Genomic DNA, 25,540 nt, shown 5'->3' with positions numbered 1-25,540 from the left:
CTAATTCTGCTCCTACGTCTTATGGTCTACAGGCAGAGGCAGGACAATTTATAACGGGCCATAAGCAAATGACAGAAAGTAAGTAAGTACTGTGGGGGCAATTCTCCGAGTCCCACGCCGGGCCGGAGAATCGGCGCAAGTGCGCCACGATGCCCCAACGCCGGCGCGCGATTCTCCGAGGTGCGGAGAATCAGCGCCATTAGCGCCAGCTTGTTTGGCGCGGCACAGGCCACTGGAATCGGTGGGGCCGCCGATTCGCTGGCCCGGATGGGCCGAGCTGCCGCGCCGATACGACAAGAGGCCCGCCGGCGCCATTCACCCCTGGTCGCTGCCGGCAGGAACTGTGCGGGAACAGTCGAGGGGCGGCCTGTGGGGGGGGGGGGGGGTCCTTCACCGGGAGGGGCCTCCAATGGGGTCTGGCCCACGATCGGGGCCTACCGATCGGCGGGCCGGAATTTACCCCCCCCCCCCCCACCCGGGCCTACTTTCCTGCGCAACCGGTCCCTGAACACCAATGCCATGTTGGGTCCCCGTAAGAAGTCCCTGCGCATGCGCAGTTTGGTGTGGCCCAACTGCGCATGCGTGGGTTGGTGCGGCGCCCATTTGGTGCTGCGTAAGGAGGCTGGAGCGGCGTGAACCGCTCCAGCGCCGTCGTGCCCGAGCTCATATCGCGACGGCGCGAACACTTGGGCCAATATTGGAGAATCGCCCTCTTTGCGTCTGGCTTCATGGCAGATACAGAAATTATCCCCTATATACTAGCGAACCAAGGGACCGGCAAGATTGAGGAACTGAACAAAATTAGTATTAGTAAAAATTGGTAATTCAATGTTGATAAAGCCCCTGGACCTAATGATCTACATCCCAGAGTGCTGAAAGACGTGAATGTTGGGATAGTGGATGCATTGGTAGTCATCTTCCAAAATTCTATAGATTCTTGAATGATTCCTACAGACTGGAAGGTAGCAAATATAACCCTGCTATTTAGGAAAGGTGAAGGAGAAAAAAGGGAATTACAGTCTGCTCTGTTAGTCTGACATCCGAAGTAGGGAAAATGGTAGAATCTATTATATTGGACATGATAACTGGACACTTAGTAATGATAGGGTTGGGCAGAGTTAATATGGATCTATGATAGGGAACTAATGTTTGACAAATGTGTTGGAGTTTTTTGAGGATGTAGCTAGCTAGCAGAATAGATAAGGGGCAACCAGTAGATATGGGGCGGAATTCTCCGTTGCCCGACGCCAATATCATAATTGCCAATCGGGCGGAGAATCCCTTCCGTCGCTCAAGTCAGGGGCAGCGCCAGTTTGATGCCGGTTTTCAAGTCTCCAACCCCTCTGAAATGGCGTCATCTCATTGCCGGATTATCGGAAAGCCATCCAGCGATCCTCCGCCCCCGATGGGCCAAGTTGTCGACCGTACGGTTGACGTATGGTCTGAGCAGTCCGGAACCTGGCGTGGTGGCTGCGGATTGGGTACAGCGCCCCCACACTCGGCTAGGAGCCATGCTGCTGCCTGAGGGGGGTGGGGGGCTTCCGTAAGGGCTTGGGGGACTGGTGTGGGGTGGCCGGGGTGCCATATTTGCCGGGTCAGATCTGCGCACAGCCGGTGCCATGTTGTACAGCGGGTGCGCATGCGCGGCCAAGGACCCAGCCATTCTCTGGCCAATTTTGGCACAGCAGTTTTACCCAGCGCCACTGCTAGCTCCGCATCGATCCTGGAATCGGTGAGGGTTCGGCACCAATTTTGGTGTCGTAAAACGCCTGGGAATTCTCCATTTCAGCCGGCACTTGGCTGTTGAAACGGAGAATCCAGCCCATGGTATATTTAGATTTTTAGACGGCTTTTGCTAAGGTTCCATACACGAGGTAAGTAAGCAAAATTAAAGAACTCCATCAGATTAGGGGCAATATACTAGCATGGGTTGAAGATTGGTTAATGGACAGAAAACAATGTGGGAATAAATGCATTATTCTCAGGTTGGTAGACTGGTTGTTATGGCAAAAACCAGTGCTTGTGCCCCAACTATTCACAATCTATATCAATAATTTAGATGTGGGGACGAAATGTAATATTTCAAAGTTTGCAGATGAAACAAAATTAGGTGAGAATATGAGTCGTGAGGAGGATGCAAAGAGGCTTTAAAGGAATTTAGACAGGCTATGTGAGTGGGCAAGAACATGGGAGATGTAATATAATGTGGATAAAGGTGAAATTATCCACTTTGGTAAGAGAAAAAGAATTGCAGGGTACTTTTAAATGGTGAGAGATTGAGAAGTGTTGATGTCAAAGGGACCTGGATGCCCTTGTTCATGAGTCACTAAAAACTAATGTGGAAGTGCAGCAAGCAATCAGGACCACACGTGGTATGTTGGCCATTATTGTAAGAGAATTGGAGCAGAAGAGTAAAACGTCTTCTTGCAATTGTACAGAGTCTTGGCGAGACTGCAAATATAGTGTAGTGTACAGTTTTGGTCTCCTTACACAATGAAGGATATATTTGCCATAAAGAGAGTGTAACAAAGTTTCACCAGACTGAACCCTGCGGTGGTCGGATTGTCCTATGTGAAGAAATTGAGGAAACTGAGCCTGTATTTTCTAGAGTTTAGAAGATCTTGAGACAATCTCATTGAAATATACAGAATTCCTACAGGACTTGATAGGATAGATGCAGAAAGGATGTTGCCTCTGGCTGAGGGGTTGTAGACCGGGGAGTTGGGGTGGGGGAGGGGGGTAGAAAACATCTCAGAATAAGGGGTAAACCAATTCAGACTGAGATGAGGAGGAATTTTCTTTCCTGAGGGTGATGAATCTTTGGAATTCTCTATCCAGAGTGCTGTAGAAGCTCAGTCATTAAGCATGTTCAAGGCAGATCGATAGATTTCTATATATGAAAGATATCAAGGGACATGGTGATAGTGTGGGAAAATAGTGTTGAAGTGGATCAGCCATGATCTAGTTGAATGGCAGGTCTGAAGGGTCGAATGGCTTACTCCTGCTACTTTCTACGATTCTATTATTGTGCAGATGCACATTTATTTCTGGTAAGAAGTTCTATTATTTGACCCCAGTCTCTTTGAATTTAGAAATAATTACTGAAACAGTCTAGTGATTACTTTGTTCTGAGCTTTAATTCGGAGATAATTACTGTCTCGGTCTAGTGATTTATTTGTTTTCAGCCTTTGATAAGGAAATGTATTCCATTAGCCAGGGTGGGAACACATTCAAAGAAAAAATAAAAATAAAAGTAACAAACAACCAAAAAGTGCCTCAGCAATGTTCTAGCAGTTACTCTATTGTGTAACAAGTATACCCTCGAATAGATGCTTTGTCGCAATAAGCGAGGCAAATACAATTTTTCTTGAGCCACAATGGAAAATAAGCAGTGTTCAGAAAAGACTGATCATGTTATTGTTGATTCATAGCTAGGAAACTGGGCCTCTGGCTGCACATTTTAAATAAATACATGAAGGAGCCTCTTGAGCTCGAATTGGACTGTTAAAAAAAAATCACAGGAAAATGTAATATGTTTGATAATCAACGCACAATTTACCAGGGCCACAAGAAACCAAAGGACCATGCATGCCTCCTCTACAGAACTGATTACTTTTTCTTTGCATCCACTTCTGAAAACAGGTGATAGAAAACAATGCTAACAAATAGATAAGCAACTCGGTTTCACTTCTGAAGTTAAAATTATCCACAACTTACAACTGTGATTAGATTTCAAGAATACCTCATCGGCTGATGTTACAGGGACTTATCAGTTTCTTGGGTGCAGTCAGTTCCATGAGCCATTACCAATGTGACCCATGCGGATCTCCTCTGTGATATCAATGAGGAATATGATATGGGCCATGCAGACAGTGGCCTATGGTCCTGTCTGCCTCTGGGGAATCAGCATAGTTTACATACGAGTTGAAGAGTTTCTGTACAACTGAATTCTTAGCTCAGAGAGTTGTGTATCAAGGTTTGCAGATGCCACTGAGGATAGGTTGTTTACATGGGAATAAGCTTCAAAGGGACAGTGGACAGACTAAATAAGTTAGCAAAACTATGGTACGTAGAATTCAATGTGCGGAAATATGAAATCATTCACTTTGGACCTGAGGTAGGCAAATCAGAATTGTTTCTTAAAGATGAGGAGCAAGGACCTATGGAAAAAAAATGATGGGATTTATGTGTTCATGTACCCAGTTCACAAAAAAGCACAAGTATAACAAGTGCTCGAAAAGGTTAATGGAATGTTAGACTTTGTCTCAAGGGGTTTGGAATTATTAAATGAGGAAGTTGTATGTAGCATTGGTCGGATTCCATTTTGAGTACTGCCTTCAGTTTTGGTACCGCCTTGACCATGGAGTGGGTACAGAAATATTTACCAGAATGAAACCAGGACTAAACAGGTTATTTTGAAGACATGTTGCATAAATCTGGCTTGTGCTTCCTTGAATGTAGAAGATCGAGGAGTGATTTAACTGCAGTGTATAATGTGATGAAATTTAATACAATTTATGACTGAAATAGCACTGGAAATTTGGAACTCTCTCTTGCAAGCAGCTATGAATATTGGAATAATTTAACTTTGTATGATTTAGATTATTTTCTTTTCCTATATCAAGGTATATAGACAGGCAAATAGAGTTGATGAACTGAACAACCATGATCTGATAGAATAGTTGAACAGGTTCTAGGGATGAATGGCCTACTCCTGTTTCTATGCACCATTTTGTCATCTCCTTTTCTTTACAATTTCTCCATTCTAGTTTTAACCATTTTCAATTTAGTTTCAGTCTTGCTAATTAACAGTTTTTTTTCTTTTGTTTTCTGTCCTCATTTGTTTTGTTTTTTTTTAAATGGAGATTGATTACCAAAAAATACAAAGATTCAAATTGGTACACTGATATCAAAATATTAAGGGAATAGCAATGCAGTACAACAGCAAATTAGAGATTCCACTTTGTAATCATGAAACAATGACTGAAGTCTTCAATATAATTTCTGAATAATACTTTTGGGATCACATTGATAAAAACATGGGACTAGCAGTAACAATGCAGCCTGTCAAACCAGATATAGATCAAGATCTGCGGTTGACACTTAGATGCAGCCTGAAATGTTCTAGCAAGGCAGTCGGTTGTATTAAATGGCTATTAAGTAAAAAATGAATGAAACTAGACAGACCACCCGGCATCAGCCTAGGCACTGGAAATGACAAGCAGTGGAAGCTGCACAAATTGGACAGAGATAATAAATTTTACAACCAACAGATCAGATCTAAATTCTATATTCTTGCCACATCCAGACATGAATAGTGATGGACAATTAAACAATTAACTGGAGGAGGATGAAGCTCCACAAAACCCCCATCCTCAACGATGGGGCAGCCCAGCACTTCAGTGCTAAAGATTAAGGTGAAGCAATTACAGCCATCGTCAACATAAGTGCAAAGTGGATGATCCACTTTGACCTCCTCCTGAGGACTCGAACATCACCGATGCCAGACTTCAGTCCAAAGATGTGCAGATTAGGTGGAGTGGCCATGCTAAATTGTCCTCAAGAGTCCAAAAAGGTTAGGTGGGGTTACTGGGTTAGGTTGGAGGTGTAGGCTTAAATAGGGTGCTTTTTCCAAGGGCCGGCGGAGACTCTTATGGGCTGAATGGCCTCCTTCTGCACTGTAAATTCTATGATTTTAATTAATTCTCTCTCATATTAAGCGTCATTTTCAAATGCAGGGTTGTAACCTGTGGGTGGGTCGCAGAGCGATTTGTCACTGCATTCACGATCGCAGGAAGTGCCCAGTGGCCACAAAAGGCTTTAAAAAATGTGGGACGCTACTGGCTTTCAAGAATGCCGGCTGTCCGATTCATGAGTGCCCCCGGATGTAGCAGTGCGCAGGCCTGGGACACTCCGCTCCGGACCTCATTACAGCCTTCATCCAAACATGGACAAAAGAGGTGAGATGAGAGTGACTGCCTTTGACAACAAGGCAGCATTTGACTGCGTGTTACATCAAGGAGCAAGACTGGAGTCAATGGAAATCAGGGGCAGAATATGCCACTGATTGAGTGATACCTGGCACAAAGGAAGATGGTTATGGCTGTCGGAGTTCATTCATCTCAACTCCAGAACACCAGTGCAGCAGTTCCTCAGGGTAGTATCCGAAGCCGCGCCATAGAACATAGACCATACAGTGCAGAAGGAGGCCATTCGGCCCATCGAGTCTGCACTGACCCACCTAAGCCCACACTTCCATCTTATCCCCGTAACCCAATAACCCCATCTAACCTTTTTTGGTCACTAAGGGCAATTTATCATGGCGAATCCACCTAACCTGCACGTCTTTGGACTGTGGGAGGAAACCGGAGCACCCGGAGGAAACCCACGCAGACATGGGGAGAACGTGCAGACTCCGCACAGACAGTGACCCAGCGGGGAATCGAACCTGGGACCCTGGCACTGTGAAGCCACAGTGCTAATCACTTGTGCTACTGTGCTGCCCAAATCTTCAACTGCTTCATAAATGACCTTCTCTCCATCATATGGTCAGAAATTGGGATGTCTGCTGATGCTTGTGCAATGTTCAGCTCCATTTGTGACTTCTCAAATGCTGAAACAGTCCATGTGCAGTGAGACCTGGTCAATATTTAGGCTTGGACTGATGTCAGACAATGACCATCTCTAACAAAGAATCTAACCATCTCCCCTTGACATTCACTGGCAATACAATAGCTGAATTCCCCCACTATCAACATTATGGGTGTTACCTTTGACCAGGAACTGAACTAGTCCAGCTATATAAATTCTGTGAATACAAGAGCAGGTTAGAGGTTGGGAATTCTGCAGCAAGTAACTCACCTCCTGACTCCCCAAAGCCTGTCCATCATCTACAAGGCAAGTCAGGTGCCTGGATAAGTGAAACTCCAATAACACTCAAGAAGCTCAACACCATACATGACAAAGCAGTGTGCTTGATTGGCACCCCACTCACCAACTTAAACTTCCAAGCCATCCACATCCAATGCACAATAGCAGCAGTGTATGCCATTGACAAGATGCCTTGCAGGAACTTACCAAGGCCCCTGAGACAGCACCTTCTGAACATGCAACCTTGGAAGGACAAGGGCACTAGATACGTGAAAATACCACCATGTATCCCCTCTAAGTCATACATCTTTGTGACTTGAAACTATATCGCTGTTCCTTCACTGTCACTGGGCCAAAGTACTAGAACCCCCTTCCTAACAGCATAGCGGGTGTTCCTAGAATATAGGGACTGCAATGGTTCAATAAGACAGTTCACCACCACCTTCTCAAGAGCAATTTGGGATGGGAAACCTAGCCAGTGGCACCCATATCCCATGAATTAATTTTAAAAGTCAACAATTCAATGGGATAATGGCTGGGCGCCATATTAACTCCATCCACCCACGTTTGCACCATGATCTTTTATACCTTTGTCTGACAAAAATCTTTCCATATCAGATAGCTCTGATTCCAAATAAAGTCCCTTTGTTCTGGAATAACTCACCAACAGGAAACAAACACAATTTACTGTATCTACCTTATCAATTCCTTTCAAAATTTCAACAAAACCTCAATCAAATCAACCTCTTAACCTCCTATATATTCCAGGAACTACAAATGCAATTTATATAATCTCTCACATTTAATCTTTGGAACCAGGTAACAATTTGTTGAATTTGCACTACCCTCCTTCTAAGATTAATATATCCTTTCTAGGGTGTGATAACTATAGCTGTGTACAATATTTCAAATGTGGCCTAACCAAATCTTTGTATATACGCATCTAAACTTTTAAAAACATTTTTGAATTTAAAAAAAAATTTAGAGTCCCCAATTCTTTTTTTCCCAATTAAGGGGCAGTTTAGCGTGGCCAATCCACCTACCCTGCACATCTTGGGTTCATAGAATTTACAGTGCAGAAGGAGGCCATTCAGCCCATCGAGTCTGCACCGGCCCTTGGAAAGAGCACACTACTTAAGCCCCACGTCTCCACCCTATCTCCGTAACCCAGGAACCCCACCTAACCTTGTTGTTGTGGTGAGACCCACGCAGACACTGGGAGAATGTGCAAACTCCACAAAAATTGTGGCCCGGGGCCGGGACGAATCCGGGTCCTCAGCGCTACCGTGTCACCCGTTTCTGTATCTAAACTTAATCTACTTTTATCCTCTAGCCCTGTAGTTATGACGGTCAACATTCCATTCGTCTTTTAAATAATATTTGTTACGTGGCAAATACTGGCTGACCTGTTGGCTATTTCCAGAATTTTGTGCTTTCCAACAGCTGTATATTTTTCCTTTTAGACTAATACATCTCATATCCTGGTATACAAGTCCTAAATTTATATCCTGGTTAATTATTTATAATTACATTGTATTTACAGCACAGAAATAGACCATTTGGCCCCATAGCCCCATGTTGCTGTTAATGCTTCACATGCGCCTCCTCCCACCCCTCTATACCCAACTCAATCAGCATAACTACATATACATATCCAGCTTTGGCTAAATGTATCTGTGCCAAATGCCTCAACTTCTCTTCTGGTAATGAGCTCCACATTCGAACCACTACCTGGGCGAATAACTTCCTCCTGAATACCCTATTGGATGGATTGGTGACGATTTTACATTCATGGCCCCTAGTTTTGGTCTACAGATGGAAACATATTCTCTTTTACCATCTCAAACCCTTAAGAATCTTAACCCTTCGATCAGATCACACCTCAGTCTTCTGTGTTGTGAAGAGCAAACAGCTCCAGTCTGTTCAATCTTTCTCGATGCATACGACGACTTAGTTCTGGTACCTTCGGGCATAGTTGCTTGGATTAAGATGGTGAATCTAAATAAGTATACATGTAATCGACAACATAGCAAATAGTAAAAGTGGAAGATGACACACATCATGTCTGTTTATCAATAAGTGTATATATGTCCTCACATTTCCAAAGCTAACTAGCTGTTAGGTCAACATTTTATTTTGGGATGGAGTCTCCTGTCCAATGATGAATGAGTTTGTGTTATATGTGTCCTGATGGGAGGCGAGTGGGATCATGGAGCTCAGGTACCACTGAAAAGTATGCTGAAGTGCAACATTCTTTATAGTTACTAGGAAATAACCTCCAGCTGGACGCACGTTTTCTTCCGACTTAAGACCACAGTATATAAAAATGACATTTTCCACTGAATTATTTTTAAATCCTCAAATGAAGAAATAAACTAACTGCCATTGTAAATAAACGGTAATTGGGTATGTTTAGAATATAACGCCTTTCAAGTTTCCCTCACCACCTCTAACCACTGCCCGCGGGATTTCGAGGTACAATTCGCTCTCCCCTTTCATTTACTTACCAGGAGAGGGGACCAGCAAACACAGAGCACGCACATGATCCCCATCAGCTGCATTAGTGTTTCCACTGTGATCCTTTCCAATTGCTTGTTGGAGGACAGTTTCTTCTTACAGCGAACCACTAATCCTCGGATCGTTGCGACGTTACAGCTCACTGTGACCAGCAAAGAGGTGATACCCAACACGGTGAAGGTTGAAGCAAAAATGGTGTTGCCCAAGATATGATTGCCAGTGTTGATGAAGCACCAAGTGCCCGGCCATTGCAAAGTGTACCTCCCGACGCCAGCAATGGGGAGCAAGGCGAAGATCATCACGCAGAGCCAGATAGACAGCACCACCAGTTTGGTGAGCCTGGTGGTCATATGGTTGGAGTAGTACTGGGGAGCGTGGATAGCCAAGGTCCTTTCAATTGCCATAGCACCGGCCAAGAACAAGGGGCAGAGGCCAAATGTGGTCATGCAGACCCCAAAGAAGGCGCACAAGTTGCCTGATGGGTCCACTCTGCTCCATTGCCTGTTGGACACATAGACTGAAATGACGACCGGGCTAGTGAGCAGCTTGCCAGTCAGGTCGGTCAGAGCCAGGGCTCCAATAATGAGCAGGAAGGACCTCTTCCTCTTATTCTCCTTCTTGTGATACGACCTGTACACCAGCAGCAAGGCGAGAGTATTGCCCACGATCCCGGTGACCATCATGGTGACTGGGAAGATCACAGACACCGACACACATTCATTGGCCGAGGACTTGTTGCTGTTGGGCTGCTCGGAGCTGGAGTTGATGCCGCCCCACATGCTCTCCTCCGCCGACTGATTCCACTGGCCGGGCTGAGAGTGCAGACAGACCAGGTCCATCACAGTGCTGCTGCTGCTGGCGGGCTGGAATCTTCCCCAGTCTGTTGCTGCCGCGACCTGTTGGGTTGGAGATTGGGACAACCAATGAACATTGTGCTCGCTGTAACCGAGTTTAATCGTGGATAGGCGTGTTCTCAGAGACTTGAATCTCGTCACTCTCATCGATCACAGGAGAGCAAAAGGGTTCTTAGCGGAGGAGGAGGAATGAATCAAGACACAAATCATTTCAAATTACAAGTGACTACACTTGCAGAGGACTTCACGGTGACAAAGGAGCGTTGGAACCTCTCGCAGCTGTCAAAAGCTCTATGTAAATACAAGTTCCCCTTTTTAAAACATGAGACCAAGTAAGCTGAAGCGGGAATAAACAACCGGCAGTGCCCTGTAATGACGATGGCTGTATCTAAAGCTTGTAAATACTTTCAGCATCTTTGTTTGGGAGAGGGAGACAGCAATTTTACACCTTCGCGCTGTCATTTGATGCATACAGCGACTGTGATTCGTGAGCGTGGCGCCTCGATGAACATTACAAGTGATTTAAAAGGGTTTATTTTTAAAAAAAATCAATGTTCGTGTAGAACATCACTTGGCAAGTGTTGGAATAAATATGCAGCTGAGGTAAAGGTAGAAGCAGAACATGCCAAGGCCAGCGAGAGAGAGACGCACTACAATGCACTCTTAAGATTTTTAAAAAATCGATAACCACATTTAAAGCTCCAGATATTGAAGTAGATTTGTCCAGCAGAATGTATTTCAACAATGTCATAAATGACTCTAGGAGCAGTATTAGGTTTCAGTGTACGGTCCAGTCTTAAGCGCCTTTAAAGAACAATGGTAACATATTCTCACCGGTATGTAGAAATTATGCAGAGATCGTGATGTTTGAAGAAAGAGTTGTACTTGTCTCGTGTCCATCACATGTTCTTTATCGAGTGTTAGCCAATTTGCAGCTCAGTAAACGTTAAGCTCATTTTCAGCGTCTACTGGGTCACAGTAACTTTATTGCAGTGTTATGTAAGCCTACTTGTGACAATAATAAATATTATATTTTGCCTGATATGCAAGAGTGCCGTCTTTCTGGGAAAACCGGAGATCATGGAACCTAGAAATTTAATCTCATTGTTTGCTTTCTTCCCATAGCCCCGCATTGACCCATCTCAAATCTTTGCCCTTTGATGCCCTGAAAGATGCCTAAGGAATCTATAGGAATACATTGTGGGCGGCACTGTAGCACGGTGGTTAGCATTGCTTCCTCACAACGTCAGTAACCCAGGTTCAATTCCAGCCTTGGGTGACTGTGTGGAGTTTGCATGTCCTCCCTGTGTCTGTGTGGGTTTCCTCAGGATGCTCTGGTTTCCTCCCACAGTCCAAAGGTGTGCAGGTTAGGTGGATTGGCCATGTTAAACTACCCCTTATTGTCCAGGGATGTGCAGATTAGGTTATAGGGATCGGATGAAGTAGATTGGGGAGTGGACTTTGGTAGAGTGCTTGTTTGGAGGGTTGGTGCAGACTCACTGGGCTGAGTGACCTCCTTCTGCACTATGATTCCCTCTTTCAACAATTCTCTGCATAAACACATTTTTACTAACTTCTCTTTTCACTGACTTGGTGGCAATTTTAAATCAATGACCCTTCCGCACTAACTCCAAAATAGAGAAAAAGACCTCTTACCCATTCATCTTCTCAAAAGCGGTAATATTTAAAGAACTTTCAGAACATCTCCTTTCTGAAAGGAGATTTCCTGGAATTTCTGTCCCAGTTAAGTGCAAGCAGCCTCACTCAAAGTCTTTCCCCAACTGAGATTTCCCATTCCTACCATCATCCCCAGAAATCTACGCAGCGCATTGTTTAATATCATTTTAGTAATGGAGCTCCTAAAAATGCCTGCAATACTTTCATCAAGATCTTTTCATTATTTTGGACAAATTAATGGTGAAGTTTGTTCTTACATTTAATATTTCTAAGGTAAGGGGACCAAAACTACACACAGTCCTTCTGGTGCGATCTAATCAAGATTCAATACAATTGTAACAAGACCTCATTACTCCTCTATTCAAATCCTCTTGCGATAAAGGCTAACATACCATTAGCCTTCCTAATGCTTACTGCATGCCATGTTAGTTTTCAGTGAGTTATTGATGAGGACACAGGTCCAATTGTACATCTACACTTTCTAATCTCTCACCATTTAAGAAATACTCTGCACATCTGTTCCTCCTACCAAAGTGGAGACCGTGAAATTCAAAAGCACTACCATCGCTGAATCCCCCACTATCAACATCCTGGGCTAAAACTGGACTAGCCATATAAATATAGTGACTACAAGGGCACGTCAGAAGCTAGGAATCCTGCAGTAAGTAACAACTCCTGACTCAGCAAAGCTAGTCCACCATCTACAAGGAACAAGTCAGGAATGTGTTGAATTACTCCCCACGTGCCTGGATGAGTGCAGTTCCAACAACACTCAAATAAGTTTGACACCATCCAGGACAAAGCAGCCTGCTTGATTGGCATCCCATCGATAAACATTCACTCCCTCCACCACCAAGGCACTGTCATAGCATTACCTCTACAAGATGCACTACAGGAGCTCACTAAGAGCCCTTAGACAGCACCTTCCAAACCCACAACCACTACCATCTGGAACAGGCTTGTCGAACGTGCAGCTCGAATGCTGAATGCAGCCTCGAAGCTCCTCCATGTGGCCCCCAGAGCCAGTTTTTTTCAAAATGCCAGTCAAACAGGTCACTACCTATCAGAAGCAAGTGTAAGAAAGCAGCAATCTGTGCTTGGAGGAACAGCAAACACCAGTATCGGAGAGTTCAGGGCTGGGGAGCAAGGAGCAAGACCTGGAAAGCTAAGGAGCAGGGCCTGGCAAGCAGAGACCTGGGGAGTGGAGCCCGGGCAGGCAAGCTTACGAGAGTTGAATAGGGCCCGGGAAGCAGAGGGATGGGGAGTGGGGCTCGTGGATTTAAGTAGTGAGGCCTAGGGAGACAAAGAGCAGGGATCAGGGAGCTGAGGGCTGGAGGGGGGTGCGCATGGCCCAAGGATCCGTAGAACGGACTCTGGGCATCCAGAGCAGGGACCTGGCATGAGGGAGTGGGAGGAGAGTTTGAGGGCGGAGGAGAGGGTGAGTGGGGGGGGTGGGGGGTGGGGGGGGGGGGGGGGGGGGGAAAGAGAGTGAGAATATACAACAGGATAAATTAAACTGGTGATGAGGAGCGAATTAGAAAATAAAATTTCAAAGTGAAAGGAAAATCAACGTTGTCAATGGTCAAAAGTTGAGGTAAATCAACAGTGGATCAGCGATTGCACCTCACACATAGCACCCTGCACCTGGCACTGGAACCAGTAAGGTTTTAGGTGCAAATTCAAAGGAAAGGTCCATTTAAAGGTTGAATTTAAACCGGCACTATGAATGCACCTGGCACTGGAACCAGTAAGGTTTTAGGTGCAAATTCAAAGGAAAGGTCCATTTAAAGGTTGAATTTAAACCGGCACTATGAAGAGTTCAGGCTGCAGAACTCGCAACGTGCAGTAGAATAAGACACAGTGGTTTGGGTTTATTGTCACACGTACCGAGGTACAGTGAAAAATATTGTTCTGGTACAGCCCAGACAGATCATTTCATACATGAAAAACAGAGGACATACGATAGATACACAATGTAAATACATAAACATCGGGTAAAGTATACAGAGTGTAGTACTACTCAGTAGAGAAGATACGTGGAGAGATGAGTTCAGTCCATAAGAGGGTCATTCAGGAGACTGGTAACAGCGGGGAAGAAGCTGTTTTTGAATCTGTTTGTGCATGCTCTCAGACTTTTGTATCTCCTGCCGATGGAAGAGGTTGGAAGAGAGAATAACCCGGGTGGGAGGGGTCTTTGATTATGCTGCCCGCTTTCCCCAGGCAGTAGGTGTAGACAGAGTCAATGGATGGAAGGTGGGTCCGCGTGATGGATTGGGCTGTGTTCACAACTCTGTAGTTCCTCATGATCTTGGGCCGAGCAGTTGCCATGCCAGTCTGTGATGCAGCCAAAAAGGATGTTTTCTATGGTACATCTGTAACAATCGGTAAGAGTCAATGAGGACATGCTGAATTTCTTTAGTTACTTTTTCCCTGGGGAAGTATAGTGCTATGGTGCTTTCTTGGTCATAGCATCGATGTGGGTGGACCAGCTCAGATTGTTGGTGATGTGCAAACTTAGGAATTTGAAGCTGTCCACCATCTCCACCTTGGCACCATTGATGCATTCCTGAATGACCAGCTCCTTAGTTTTGCTGACATGGAGAGAGAGAAATTGTTGTTGTTACACCATGCCACTAGGTTCTCGACCTCCCTCCTGTACTTTGACTCATCGTTGTTCGAGATCCGGCCCACTACGGTCGTGTCATCAGCAATCTTGTAGATAGAGTTGGAGCCAAATTTTGCCACACAGCCATGTGTGTATAGGGAGTATATTTGGGGGCTACATAAGCAGCCTTGCAGGGCCTCAGTATTGAGGACCATCCGGAGGTGTTGTTGTTGTTACTGATTATCGTCTTTGGTAGAGGTAGAGGGGGCAAAGAAACCAAAAATGCGGGTGTCACTAGCTGATACAAAAATAGACCATCGATATAAGGGAAGATGTGGGAGCATTACGATATCACTTAAAAATGGCAGGACAAGTTGGTGCCATGGGTCCATCTGTGGAAGGCTCAGAAAAATAAGTTTGGCCCAACCTGAGAAACCTGGTGCCAAAATACATCAAGAATTGGTTAAAATATCAAAAGGCCATAATGCACCAAAGCTTGGTAATAGACTTTGGTAGAGGTAGAGGGGGAAAAGAATGCAAAAAAACACAAGTCAGCTAAACAAGCACTGAAGAAATCAGAAGTGTTGGTACAGTTCAACCCAAAGTTACCATTACAACCTGCTTGTGATGCTTCACCTTTTGATGTTGGAGCTGTGGTGTCACACATACTACCTTCAGGAGAAGAAAAACTAGTAGCTTTAAGTACCTTAAATGCTGAATCAAACTATGCTCAGTTGGAGAAGGAAGCACTGAATATTATTTTTGGCGTGAGAAAATTTCACCAATACCTAGAACATTGTCACTTCACGTTGTTGACAGATCACATGCCCTTAATAGCTATTATTGGGGCCACAAAGATAGAACACATTCCAGTGACTACAGCTCAAGTCCAACAACATATCAGAAATGATCCCTTGATGGGCAAGGTTCTGGATATGGTGTTAAAGGGGAGGATAGCAGGATCGCATCCCGAATTAAAGCCATATATTTCCAGGAAACTCCAGTTGACAGTACAAAGTGGATGCCTGTAGTGGCAAGAGAGAGTAACAATTCCTCCAAATTTATGACAAAGTGTATTGGAACAATTACATAAAGGACTCTCAGGTATAGTTTGAATGAAGGAATTAAATGGAGATATATTTGGTGGCCTAGAATCGATGCCCAGACAGAGGAAAACGCTGGACTGTTCCAATTATGTACGTGGGTAAGGAATTCCCCATTGCATCTAGGGAGTGGCCTAAAATGCCTTGGCAATGTCTACACATTGACTTTGCAGGTCCTTTGCACATTCTCCCCATGTCTGTGTGGGTTTCACCCCCACAACCCAAAGATGTGCAGTTTAGGTGGATTGGCCAGAATAATTGCCCCTTAATTGGAAAAAAAAATAATTGGGTACTCTTTAAAAAAAAAAAAAAAAACTTTGCAAGTCCATACAAGATGCACATGTGCATGGTCATATTAGATGCAAATTTCACGGTGGCGAATTTTACTGGAGTGGTGGTGAGCATCGCCACCAGGGGTAGCGGCTTGGTTGGATGACATGTAGATAAAATATGAGTTAAGGGGCTCAGCAGGGGAGTTTGAGAAAAGGTGGAGGGGTGTTTGAGGAGCTATTTGTCACAGGGGGGTGGGTGATGGGGAGAGGGGGGTTGAAAAAGGGAAAAGTCTGTACAGACTGTATAGTTGAATGTTGGGATGTATGTTTCCCGGGGTGTTTACTTGCTGTAATCTGCTATGATACAAGTTTGTAATAAGATACGTTTAAAACAAAATATTAGATGCACATTTCAAGTGGCCTGAGGTAGTCCTGATTAAATCAACGACCGCTGAACAAACCATTGAAAAACTCGATGAGATTTCCGGCAGATTTGGGAAACCAGAACAAATCATGAATGACAACGGTCCAGTTTACGACTCAGGAGTTCGAGGACTATTTAAAGATGAGCGATATTCAACATATAAAAGCAGCACTTTACCACACCTTCATGAATGGGCACGCCGAAAGGTTTGTTCAGTCTTTGAAGGAAGCACTGAAAGCTTTGAAGGACCAAGGTTCATTATATCGCCACTTTAACAGTTTCTTGGCGACGTATCACAATTCCACTACAAGAGTTTCCCAATTTTATTACTAATGAAGAGGAAGCTGACAACTACCTTTGATTTTCTCTTTCCGCATGAGACTTCCGAGATAGTAGAACGCAGTCGACAGTCGCAGGTCATGAGAAGATAATTCAAGAAGACTCTTATTTAAACAAAGAGAGCATGTATTGGCATGCAGCTATACCACTAGTGAGAAGTGGGTTCCCTGCAAACTGCACAAGCTCAAACTGGTCCAATCTCTTATACCGTACAAAAGGGGAGTAAGTTAGCGTGGAGATGACACACAGATCAGCTGCTACCTACACAAATTGATGTGCCGGTGCCATCGATGAATGAACAACCATAAATGGAAGCACCATCCTCCCAGCCAGATCATGTGATTGTAACTTCGGGTCAACCGCAGAAGTCGAGGTTGCTGAAGCATCCCTTGCTGCTACCAATCTTTCTTCTGTAAAAGAGACTGTAATGCTTTCCAGGGTAGAGTCATCCACAGAGAAACCTGAGAATAATCAAATCCCTGAAGTGCGCAGGAAACCAGTGCAGAATTATCACCCACCAGATAAGCATCGTCTTTCCTATTGACTGTATTACCACTGTGTAATAAATGAAGGCCTGCTCTTATGTACGTATAGATGACTATGTAAAAATACAACAATTATTTGTTGTGTTGGACCTCAGAAGGGGGGGATGGTATATATGTGGGTTGATATAGTTGTGCTGTTGCATGGTCCCTTTGTTGAGTCACGTGATAGTGAGTCACGTGATAGTCTGTGACATCAGCTACTTCACAGGCTTAGAATTAGTCTAGACCAAGTCTTTGTACATTTAACAACCATCTAATAAACCTGTTGAATATTGTGTTCAACCCACATGGTTCAACATTTCCTTTCTTTCATCTTGCAAGTACAATAGACAACAACAACCTTCTTACTAATTTCATTCAATTCCTCACTCTCCCCACCCCCTTGGATCTCTAAATCTGGGAGATTAATTGTATCTTCCCCAGTGAGGACAGACACAAAGTAATCATTTCTCTATTCCCTGTTATAAGTTCTCCTGACTTTGGCCGTAGACAAAAATTTGCTTTCGACTCATCTGTAGAAGTTTTTTGCTAGTTTACATTTATACTTTATTCTCTCTTTCTTGGTCAGTTCCTTGGTCCTCCTTTGCTGTACTCTAAAATCCTTCTAATTCTCAAGTTCACTACTTTTTCTGGCGAATTTAGAGGCTTTTCTTTGAATTTTAACTTGCTTTGTTAGCCAGGGTTGACTGACTCTTTTTGGGTTTTTGTGCCTTGTACAATTGCTGTAAATTATGTAATAATTATATAAAGACTATCCTAGGCCTGTGTACCATCGTACCTTTTAATGTATTTTTCCAATCCACCTCAGCCAATTTGGCCCTCATATCTTTATAATTTGCTTTGTTCAAATTTAACACCCTGCTTCAGATTGAATTACCTCACTTTCAAACATAATGTAAAATTTTATAATATTGTGGTCACTCATCCCTAAAGGTTCTTTCACAACAAGATTAATTAAAATTTTCTTGTTACATAACACTAATCTAAAATAGTCTTCTCCAATCGGTTTGTCGACATACTGCTCTAGAAAACCATCCCGAAGTCCACCCTCTACAGCATTAGTGCGCGCATTAAATTTACCCAGTCTATATGTAGATTGGTATCACGTATGATTATTGTATTACCCATGCTACATTCCTCTCTAGTTTCCTGATTAATACCATGCCCTACGCTACCACAATTACTTGGCCTATGGACAACTCCTACCAATGTTTGCAGTCCCTTGCTGTTTCTTAGCTCCACCAAAACAAATTTCACATTTTGTTCTGCTGATCTGAGATCCTATCTTATTACGTACTGGTCTCATCCTTTATCAGCATAGCACCGCCTTCTTTTCATTTTTGCCTGTCCTTCCTAAATGCCAAATATCCTTCAATATTCAGTTCCCATTCCTGGTCTCCCTGTAGCCCTATTTCCACAATGGCAATTAGATCATATTCATTTACCTGTAATTGCGCCTTTAAATCATCTACCTTGTTGCGAATCCTCGTGCCTTCAGGGAGAGTGCCTTTAACTTCGTCTTTTTGACATTATTCCACATTCTAAGCCTTGTTGATGTTAGTCTTAGACCTGCCTTCTAATTTCACTTGCTACTTTTCTACTTCTTCTTACCAGCTTTACTTCTTTCCAATTTGAGTTACTCGGGTTCCCATTCCCCTGTCAAGATGATTTAAACCCGCACCAATAGTACTAGCAAATGTTCCTGCTGAAGTGAAACTTGTCCATCTTGTACAGGTCCCTTCTGCCCCAGAACTAGTTCCAATGCCTGAGAAATCCGATGTCCTCTCTCCTACCAATTCTCCAGCCACAAGTTCAATCACCGAATCCTCCTATTTTCACTAGCATGTGGCACTGGGAGTAATCGGAGATTCATAGAATCATAGAATTTACAGTGCAGGAGGCCATTTGGCCCATGGGGTCTGTACTGGCCCTCGGAAAGAGCACCCTATTTAAGCCCACGCCTCTACCCTATCCCCATAACCCAGTAACCCCACCTAACTTTTTGGACACCAAGGGCAATTTAGCATGGCCAATCTACCTAACTTGCACATGTTTGGACTGTGGGAGGAAGCAGGAACACCTGGAGAAATGCAAGCATACACTGCGAGAATGTGAAAACTCCAGTCATCCAATGGCAGAATTGAATCTGGGTCCCTGGAGCTGTGAGGCAACAGCACTAACCACTGTGTCATCGTGCTGCCCCTGCTTTTGATTACTGCTTTTTAATTTATTTCTTAACTCCCTAAAATCTGCTTTTAAGACCTCATCTCTCTTCCTAGATACATCATTGGTACCAGTGTGGATCATGAGCTCTGACTGTTCTCCCTCCCCAGAAGAATGTCCTGTAGCCGCTTTGTGACATCTTGACCGTGGCACCAGGGAGGCAGCATGGATCCTGGAGTCACGTTTACAGCCAGAGATGTCTGTCTGATCCCCTGACTATTGAATCCCCTATCACTATTGTTCTTCCGCACTTCTTCCTCCCTTCCTACGCAGATGAACCACCCATGGTGCCATGCACCTGCCTCTGGTTGCACTCCCCAGAGGAACCACCACCCTCACAAGTATCCTAACTGGAAAACTGATTAGCAAGCACAATAGTCTCAGGGGACTCCTGCAGTATCTGCCTGGTTCTCTTAGACTGCCTGGTGGTCACCCATTCCCGCTCTTCCTGCAAGCTTCTAACCTTTAGTATGATCACCCCCTTAAGGTGCTACCCATATAGTTTTTTATCTCATGATGCACTGCAGCTACGCCAGATGCCTTTCAGATTCTGAACCTTGGAGCTCAGGATTCCGCAGCCAATTACTCTTCCTGCTGATCTTCTTGTCTAGGACACATAGTACGTCTGACTTCCCACATACTGCAGGATATACACTCCACTCGGTCAAACTGATCTGCCATATTGTAGGTTTAAAAACTATTTATTAGAATTAGAATAAATAGAATAACTTACCCATTACTCACCAATCAGTTTCTCCCCCTGTACCAAAGTAACATCCAACTACAGGAGGCCAAAAGGGGTAATGAAAGAAAGAAGCACCTTCCTCACCGGAACTCCCAGCTCGACACTCTGTGCAAGCAAAGAAACACTCAGTGCGGAATCTTGAGCTCCAGGTTTGGAATCTGAAAGTCATCTGGCGTAACTGCAGTGCAATCATGAGACCAAGAACTACATGGATAACACATTAAGGGAGGTGGTCATGCCACAGATCAAGCAGCATGGAGGACTCCCTGTTTTTATACTTTTTGAAAAAGAACCGATTCAAGCTTCTGATAACCAGTTTAGGCTAGTTACCTAATGAGGGAGCTGCAGCTAAAACCCCTGGCTAAGGTTACAATAAACTTAACTTCTCTTAACGTAATGAGTACATCTTTAGCTGATTGCCAAATGTTTTTAAAACGGTTTCGAAATTAACCATCAAAAGTCCCTCATGCATCAGCTCTCAGGGTTATTCTGATAAAAGTCCAGTACTAAATCAATGGCCGAATGGCCTTCTGTACATGCTGTAAACTTTGATGTTTCATTTAGACTGTTGCAGATAACGCAACTTGCAGTAACTAGCAGATGGACTTGTCGGTTACAAAGCACATCATTCTGTTGAACATTTTGCAGAAATTGTGAACAGTTGCAGAAAATGTAGGTGAATTAGTTCCAGTTCGAGTGCATTTGGAATAATTTTGCTCTCTATACTATAATGTGAAACAATATCTCACATTACTTCATCACAGTTTGACTTCGAAATCCCAGTCTAAAATCAGCAAGATATACTTTTTGTTTTCTGAATTTATGGCTAAATGTTCAGCTGATGGATTAAAGTGCTAATGAGCATCTAAGTGCATGCAATTTAAAAAGTATTTTGTAAGATTTGAAATGGATAACGTGGGATGTTGGCATCACTTAATTGATGCTAATGGGCTTTGTCAAATCAGATAAGTTAAGTCAAAACAGTTTGCACTGTAGAAAGGTCGAACACTGTATTCAGTATTAGAAAGATTGGTCACATAATCTTTACTGCACAGGAGGCCATTTGGCCCATTGTGTCTGCACCAGCTCTACAAATGAGCATCATGACTGAGTACCATTCCCCTGTTTCTCTGCACACTGTTTAGAAACATTTAATACCCTCTTGAATTCCTCAGTTGGACCTGTCTCCACCACACTCCAGGCAGTACATTCCTGTCCCGAACCACTTGCTGTGTGAAAAAGCTTTCTCTCACATTACATTTGCTTCTTTTGCAAATCACTTGAAATCCGTTGCCTGATGTTCTTGATCCTTTTATGAGTGGAAACAGTGTCTCCCTCCCGACCCGGTTTAGCCCCTTCATGATTTTGAATATCTCTATCAAATCTCCTTTAATCTTTTTTTCTCCAAGGAAAATAGTCCCATTCAATCCTCATAACTGATGTTTCTCATCCCTGGAAATATTCTTGTCAAGCACCGTCTCCAATGCATTCACATCCTGCCTGTAGTGTGACACCCAGAACTGTACACAATACGCCAGTTGAGATATAACTAGTGTCTTGTATAAGTTCAGCATAATCTCCTTGCTCTTGTACTCGATTCCCCTATTAATAAAGCCCAGAATACTGTATGCTTTATTAACTGCTCTCTCCACCTGTCCTGTCACCTTCGATGCACTTATATACCCAAGTCCCTCTGCTCCTGCAATCCCATGTTCTTTCCATGTTCTTCCTACCAAAATGCATCACCTTGCACTTCTCCACATTGAACTTCACCTGCCACCGATCCACTCACTTCACCAACTTGTCGATGCCCTTTTGAAGTTCTCCACTGTCCTCTTCACAGTTTACAATATTTTCAAGTTCTGTATCATATGCAAACTTTGAAATTGTCTCCTGCACACCAAGATCTAAATCATTAATATTTATCAGGAAAAACAAGGGGCCCAATACTGACTGCTGGGGAACACCACTACAAATCTTCCTTCAGCCTGAAAAATATCCATTAACCATTACACTTTGCTTCCTATTATTCAGCCAATTTTGTATCCACATTGCTACTGTCTCTTTTATTCCATGAGCTATAAGTTTTGTCACAATCTGTTGTGTGTCATAAAATGCCTTTTGAAAGTCCACATACACTACATCAACAGCATTACCCTCATCGACCCTTTGTTACCTCCTCATAAAACTCAAGTTAGTTAAACACGATTAGCTCTTTAGAAATCTGTGCTGGCCCTTTTTAAAAAAAAATTCAGAGTGCCCAATTCATTTTTTCCAATTAAGGGCAATTCAGCGTGCCAATCCACCTAGCCTGCGCATATTTTTTGGGTTCTGGGGCGAAACCCACGCAAACACGCAGAGAATGTGCAAACTCCACACGGACAGTGACCCAGAGCCGGGATTGAACCTGGGGCCTCGGCGCCGTGAGGCAACAGGGCGAATCCACTGCGCCACCGTGCTGCACTAGGCTCTTCTTAATCAACCCACATTTTTCTATGTGGCTGCTAATTCGATCCCAAATAATTATTTCTAGAAGCTTGTCCACCACTGATGTTAAATGGACTGGCCTGTAATTGCTATGGCTATCTGTACAATTGTTTTGAACAAGGGAGTAACATTTGCAATTCTCCAGTCCTCTAGTACCTCCTGAGTCTAGAGAAGACTGGAAGATTGAGGCCAGAGCTCCTGCAATTTCCATTCTCACTTCCTTCAATATGCTTGGATGCATCTCATCCTGTCGCAGTGCCTTGTCAACTTTAAGTGCCGACAATCTATTCAACATTTCCTCCTGTTCAATTTTGAACCCTTCTCGGGCCAGAGTTTCCTCATCCGTCACCTTGTCCTATATAACATCTACCTCTTTGGTAAAGACAGATGCAGAGTATTCATTTAATACCTCAGCTGTGCTCCCAGCCTCTATGTGTAAATTCCCTTTCAGGTCCTTAATTGACCTCTTTTTACTCCTCATTTGCTATTTATACACCAGAGAAGACTTTGAGATTCCCCATTATGTTGGTTGCCAGTCTTTTCTCATAATCCCTCTTCACTTCTCTAATGGCTTTTTCACTCCCTTCAACTTTCTGTATTCCTCTCCGCTGTATTTTCTACCTGACATCTGTCAGGACTATTTAACATCCAGTCCTGCCCATCCTTGAGCCAGGTCTCCGTTTTCACCACAATACTATATTCCCACAATACAATCTGCATCTCTAACTCCACAATTTTATTTACTATACTCCTTGCATCCACATACATGCACATTAACCCGGATGTAGATGTCTTATTCGGACTTCATCAATTAATGTTCAATTCTCTGTACTCGTGCTTCCTGTCCCCCCAGTATTTTGTGTACCCTGGTATTCCTCTCTAATATTTCACTTGGTTTCCACCTTCCTATCTAGTTAGTTTAAATCCCTCTCGACAGCACTTGCAAAATGCCTGCAAGGAACTCAGTCCCACTATGTATGTTCTGTAATGGAAAAATCTATCTCAAGCGTACATCCCACAACTACCTAGCTTTTTTGTAAGAATTCCATGCTATTCTGCTGATCCCCATTTCCTTGTCACCCTTGTGAAACATAGCTTCCCTTTTGTATGGCATGTGGGGCGGCTTTTCTTCAACAGCCTCCATTTTTCAATCTAAGTGTTGCTGACAATGGAACTGATGGCCGCACCATGAAACCAATGCTATGATTTGCCAAAGAGATTGAAACAAAGCTTTTGCCACTAAGAGGGAATAGCTGCCACTCTCTGATCTTTCTTTTTAACCAAGATTGCAATCCAAAAGTATGGTATGTAAAAATACACAAACTATATTTGTATTCAAAAAGATATATAGCTCCAGAGCCCCAGGAACAAAATGACTGGCAAAGAGGGAGGAGACCTACCTTTACTCCCCCTTAGTTAATAACCCATTAATGAAATTTTCTCTCACTAAGGTTCTCCTGTTTGTGATTTCAGTAGTGGTTATTTAATGACATGGAAAAGCTTGCATTCTCATCTTTTCGCACAAAACAAAAACATCGAGTCAGAAACAAAACATTGTTTGAACCTACATTGACAAAAAGTGTCCGAAATTCATACAACTCAGCAAAGCATTTCTGGCTGCCAATCAAGTTGGATTCAATTTCCCTTTTGCTGAATTCATAAATTTACGAAACAAAAATCTCTTGTGGTCCAGAGTGCTCTTTGAGTAGTCAAAAGGTAAATATAGCCACTATTGGGAGGAACAAAAATGACATTACAGTTATGTTACAGCTTTCTCAGTAACTAATTCATGATTTGTTCATGATTTAATGCAACTTAAAATATAATTAAAATTATTCATTGTTTATCTAATAATACAGCTCAAATACAAATTTGGCTTAGAAAGGGATTTAGGTGGATTTCAAAAGGGATCTGGGCGGCATGGTAGCACAATGGTTAGCACAGTTGTTTCACAGCTCCAGGGCCCCAGGTTCGATTCCCAGCTTGGGTCACTGTCTGTGCAGAGTCTGCATGTTCTCCCAGTGTCGGTGTGGGTTTCCTCTGGGTGTTCCGGTTTCCTCCCACAGTCCAAAGATGTGCAGGTTAGATGGATTGGCCATGCTAAATTGCCCTTAGTGCCAAAAGGTGGGGTGGGGTTACTGGGTTACGGGGATAGGGTGGAGGTGTGGGTTTAGTGGGGTGCTCTTTCCAAGGACCGGTGCAGACTCAATGGGCCGAATGGCGTCCTTCTACTGTAAATTCTATCCAACTAGGCTGAGAAATATTAATACGAATTTACCTGATCCATACTTTAATGTTACTTAAATGCTGATGATTTATTACTTAAGAACAATGTTTAAATTAATTAAGAAAAGCAATTATTATAGGAAATTGCTAAAAGTTATGATAAAAGACATTTCATTTGGGAGACACTAATGCAACATTTGAAGTAGTCCATAATGAGTAGATTGGCTCCAATTCTCTGCCCTTTTTACATCTGGTGTAGAAAAATGATACTGAAAGAAAAAGTACGTGTACTGAAAAATCTAATTGCTACAAGTGCATGTACAAGAGTAAATCAGGTAATTATGACTCAAATATGGCGAGTGCATACACACTTTACATCAGAACTGTTCTGCCTGCCATTTTGGAGCTGGCTCCTATGTAGGCATCCAGGGGACATTTATTATGAACTAACTTAAATAAGGCCACTATGCTTAATGTTAAGATCCTTTTGTGAAATTGGTCTGACCCAGTACCTGACCCACCATGTGATAAACTTCCTCAGTAACTTATGGTGTAACAAGCATTCTTAAGCAGCACTACTTAAAAACTTCATTCCAACACATTAGTTTTTGGCTTGTCAATCTATGCTGGCTAACTTTTCGGCATTTCTCAGA

General features: G+C 43.4%; 2 protein-coding genes across 3 annotated transcripts in view; both read right to left on the bottom strand.

Annotated features, from left to right (window-relative positions):
• The window catches only part of ptger3 (prostaglandin E receptor 3 (subtype EP3)), a 64,237-nt gene extending 53,465 nt beyond the window's left edge, over window positions 1-10,772 (bottom strand). Inside the window, exon 1 of one of the 2 annotated variants that reach the window (XM_072511037.1) lies at window positions 9,378-10,772. In XM_072511037.1, coding sequence (XP_072367138.1) covers window positions 9,378-10,388 — 1,011 coding nt within the window. In that variant the 5' untranslated portion in view covers window positions 10,389-10,772. The remainder of the gene's footprint in view (window positions 1-9,377) is intronic. The other variant, XM_072511036.1, reaches the window with a different exon arrangement.
• zranb2 (zinc finger, RAN-binding domain containing 2) overlaps window positions 1-25,540 on the bottom strand; it is a 107,726-nt gene that overhangs the window by 7,215 nt on the left and 74,971 nt on the right. The window lies entirely within an intron of this gene.

The sequence above is a fragment of the Scyliorhinus torazame genome, chromosome 7, assembly GCF_047496885.1.
Source record: "Scyliorhinus torazame isolate Kashiwa2021f chromosome 7, sScyTor2.1, whole genome shotgun sequence".
Taxonomy (NCBI): domain Eukaryota; kingdom Metazoa; phylum Chordata; class Chondrichthyes; order Carcharhiniformes; family Scyliorhinidae; genus Scyliorhinus; species Scyliorhinus torazame.
Note: the sequence above shows the minus strand (reverse complement) of the source record. Positions and strands in the feature narration are given on the sequence as shown.